The sequence below is a fragment of the Gastrolobium bilobum genome, unplaced genomic scaffold (genome assembly GCF_033153095.1).
Source record: "Gastrolobium bilobum isolate Gb01-03AN ecotype WA unplaced genomic scaffold, APGP_CSIRO_Gbil_v1 utg10104, whole genome shotgun sequence".
NCBI classification, from domain to species: Eukaryota; Viridiplantae; Streptophyta; class Magnoliopsida; order Fabales; family Fabaceae; genus Gastrolobium; species Gastrolobium bilobum.
In genome coordinates, this window is record NW_026897721.1 from 105,219 (window position 1) to 109,591 (window position 4,373).

At 34.6% G+C, this 4,373-nt stretch overlaps 1 protein-coding gene across 1 annotated transcript; it reads right to left on the reverse strand.

Annotated features, from left to right (window-relative positions):
* Positions 1–1,253: 1,253 nt before the first annotated feature.
* Positions 1,254–4,023, reverse strand: LOC133309590 (GDSL esterase/lipase At5g33370-like). Its single transcript, XM_061510384.1, has 5 exons — positions 3,780–4,023; positions 3,483–3,610; positions 2,841–3,083; positions 2,068–2,320; positions 1,254–1,529 (listed from the first exon to the last, which is right to left on the reverse strand). The coding sequence occupies exons 1-5, from the start codon at positions 4,018–4,020 to the stop codon at positions 1,297–1,299; spliced, it is 1,098 nt and encodes a 365-aa protein (XP_061366368.1). The 5' UTR covers positions 4,021–4,023; the 3' UTR covers positions 1,254–1,296.
* Between the last annotated feature and the right edge of the window lie 350 nt (positions 4,024–4,373).

A 4,373-nucleotide genomic window follows, 5' to 3' on the forward strand; every position in this document is an offset into this window, starting at 1 on the left:
TAACAGTTATAATTTATTGAATTATACCTATTAATTTATTATTTATCTAAATAAATTACAATTGTCATACTCACAGAAATTAATGGTTGAGATAGAAAATAAGATTTCTTATTTTATTTTATTTTTGGATAAATCACATATATCTTTTATGAGAGACAATCTTATTCGAACAGAAAATATTCACATTATGATAGGACTAGCTCTTCTGAAGAAGATTTTTTACATTTGCAATGCTAAGATTTCTTATTTTTATGCCAAACTAAATAAACTCCATTGCTTGTTAGCAAATATATGATAATAACTTATTAAGCTAGCAGGTAGTAGGCAGAGGTTGACAAATAATTTTATGGGGATTGGATTGATCATGTTGAAGGAGAAGAGGTAAGATTTTTGCAGACACAAAATTTTGTGGGACCCACCACTTTAATAAAAAAAAGCTTTCTCGTTTTTTTATGAGTCAGTGGCATGATGGCTTTTGTTTCGTGCAACATTATAGTTGCATTTCCTTAATTTTATATAGTGAAAAATGTTTGTCCTTTTAAATGACACAACTTATGTTATTTCACTCTTACAAAGAAGTGTACCCACATCTTTATTTTTTCTGTCCACTCTCTCTCCTCCATAATATATCTATTTCTCTCACTTAAAATGACACAACTTTACATCCTTTTAAATGACACATATTTTTCCTTTTTATATATCTAACATTTGTTATAATAAAGTTTGTATTCACAATATATATTTTCTAAGATAACCTCGTGTCTTTCACTACTAAAAAAAGCTTGTATAGTGACGGAATTTCCATAACAATTCCGTCACTATACAAGTTTTTTCTAGTAGTGTTTCTTGTTTTGTCATTCTCATTATTGTGAATGCTAACTCCCTCCCCTCCTTAACAATATTAACCCATAATTTTTTTAAAGTTCATAAAGATATTGCATGCATTATCACAAATTCACGATCAGTGAGTGTTTAGATTAATTTATTTTATACTTAAAACAGCTTATGATACAAGATTATAATTATTTATTTATTTTTAAAAAAAGCTATTTATCCCAAATCATAAATTTTCACAAAAAAAAGAAGAAGAATGTTTCGACATGCCCAAATTTTATTACTGGAAACAGGACAAGAGCAATTTGGACACCTACCAGTACATAACCACAAACCACACTAGCTAGGGGATCATCAAAAGAAGATGGGGGGTATCTTAGGGAGCACACACGGATAGAATACGGCAACACGTTATATCTCGTGACTTGCTAAAGAAAGCGAGAATCGAAGGTTGTAGATGCATCAAGTCCTGGAATCAAGGGCCATGATAGTGCTGAGATTCATTGGGTGCATGTACTCAGTGGAGCCTCTCAGGATTTGTTGGACTATGATTCGACTAGCTCTCTCGGATGGATGAAATGGATCCCAAAACGCGTAAATGTCTCGGTTTGGACACAAGTTTGAGGTGGGTGTGCAGAGTCCAATCCCGTTGTATGGGCCTTGCCCGCAGCAAGCTATCTTTGATGTGGCAAATCCTGTCACAACAAATACATAAATAGAGCTTGAAGTTTGGGCTTCATTTTGATTATAAGTAGAAGTTTTCAACTTTTAAATCATAATATATAAGATGATTAATATTGATTTTATTTAAATTTAATATTGTTCATATATAATTTTTTATTAAATATGTTATTATTATTGTACTTGTACTAACGTGAGAAACTTCTTGTTTAAGAAATGAAACAATTTTTTAAAACTTCTTTTTCTATCTCGTACTTAAAATAAAATATGAAAACATTTAAATGCTCTGTTATATTTTTAAAAATTGATGCAAATAAATTAAACAATGCCAAGTGTATCTGTCATTTCATAATTATCACATTACTAATAAGAATTTGTAAAAAAAATTGGATAAGGGACCAACATTATAAATTAAGAATTTAATTGATAAATTTAAAATCTCACAATCTCTAAATGCAATTGTGTCAAAAATTGTGTGTATATATATATAGCAATACTAATGCTAAATATTTTTCCCAAAAAGTAAATAATTATAAATTTAAAAGTGGATACCATAAGCTCGAGGGTTGGAAATGAAATCCATGTGCATTTGATATGCATTAGCAGCAATGAAGACGTCAGCGCCGATCTCTTGGTTTAGTCCTCTGATCATTTGAGCGAGTTGGGGATTGTATAAGGATGCAGCTCTCTGGAGTTCTACGTCGCAATCACCAGTTCTGCTTCTCATTGCTAATTCCGCCGGAGCACACCCCATTGGTCCTGTACCCGTTACAAGAACCCTACGAACTCCCAAATCATAAAGCCTCTGCATGCGTTTGCAAGTATATATATCTATTTGTGTTAATTTGGTCGTGTACATATATATATATATATATTCAAATTTACTAATAAACTATTACAATACTTTATACCTATTACCTTAAACACACATGCTATTAACTAGATTATATAGGATAATATTTGCGAGTAGCTGAGCTGATGATGTAACGTTAGAAACTGCATTAAATAATAAGACGTTTGAAATTGACAAACAAATTTGGTATCCCTCACCAACCAAAAAACATGCACATGGCTTTTGCGCGAAAACACTCACTCACTCCCTCACTAACTTGCACATGCAGGAACTTACAGCCTATGAAATATGACCATGACCATTTATTATATAGTTCCATTACACATTAAAGATTTTAAAGATGTCCATGTTACGAAATTTCTTTAAAAAATTGCAATCTCATATTTTGGCAATTGAGACATATCCAAGATAATGATTCATTAGAGGGCATACTTCAAAGCAAGTAATTATTGGGTTGGGAAAAAAATAGTACCCTCAGAACTTTGCTGTACTCAGATATGATATAGCGCACGTAATCTGGGAGAGAAAATTGGCGAGATCTTGCTGAATAGGGCACCAAGTAGTAATTGTTAACAAAGTCGTTTCCTCCAAGAGTGATGAGGACGATTGCTCTGTTTACGAGTCTCCGGGCTCCCTCCACTCCAATGTGTGCACTTAACCTTCTCTGGTACTGTTGGAATAACTGGAGTTGCTTGTTGATGTGGATGATGTGCAACTGCCAAATCAACCGTACATGTTATGTTACTACCAACCTTTTTTAATACAGTTACCATGAATTGATTTTATATACTTTTTTTTTTTTTTTTGAGTTACCCAACCCTAATTATCTCTTTGAGACGAGTTGGCTCCCTCCGGTATCCCCACAAGCTTCGACTCTTTGAGCCGGCTATGAGACTAATCCGGAGTGCGGGGGAACAGTGATGGCTAAAGGTTCAGCCCCCTCCCCAAAAATGCATTCAGCGGGAATCGAACACATATCCAACCCCACTAACTCAGCGCCAAGTTACCAACTGAGCTGCACCCATTGGGTAATTTTATATACTTTTATTATGAAGAAATCAAGTAACCAATATATGCAATCTAAATTAATTGCACTATGTTCTGCTGTACTTACAAACTGAATTCCCGTGTCATTGAGAATCCCAATTCCAGCTGATGCAAAATTCGCACCAATTAAGAGTTTCTCTCCAACTAGTAGAGGGCTCAAATACGGCAGTGTAGGCTCTAAGCCAAGCTCCAAACCTGCAATTAACCAGAGTGTCATGTCACATGAGAATCAATCCTAGTTATTGGCCATGCAAGCAAATATATAGTAGAAACAAATAGGCATGGATGGATGTAACAAGTATGATTAGTACTCAAAACATATGTTGGTTTATTTGCAAATAAATATGTGAGAAAAGGATCATACTGATTAAGTCAGGAATGTTTAGGCCATTAGAGAAGCGTCCAGTGGGTCTGTGTGATGGCAAGTCAATGCCATAAGGTGGATTGTCTGCTCGGGCAGTGGTTGCCAAGAAATCATTGTTTCCACTGTCCACGAGTGAATCACCAAAAACAAAGAAAGCACGTGTTGATTGAGCAGAAGCAGAACCCAGAGCCAGAACCAAGCTTATTATTATACAATAGCATAACACCAAAGAACTAGCCATGGCTCTGTGTGTATGTATGTATATGTCTCTTGAAAACAGGAGGACTAATAACCTTTAATTTTATATAATGATTGACCTGTGGTTTGCATGGAGCAATTGGGAAGGGGCTATATATAAGGTCTGAGAGGTTGATCTCTGTAAAACACATTCATAAATGTCTTCTTCTACCACCTCTCTAGAGTTAAAGCAAACCGCCGAATCAAGAAGAAGCAAGTACCACAAATAATTGCTCTTGTGACTGGTCTTAGGAAGTGAAATTTTTGTCACGATTCCAATATCCAACCCCAGTGTTAGTCATTTCTAGCCGCTTATGTAGCGGAGTTTAAAATAACAGTGATTCTTCATCAAAACCA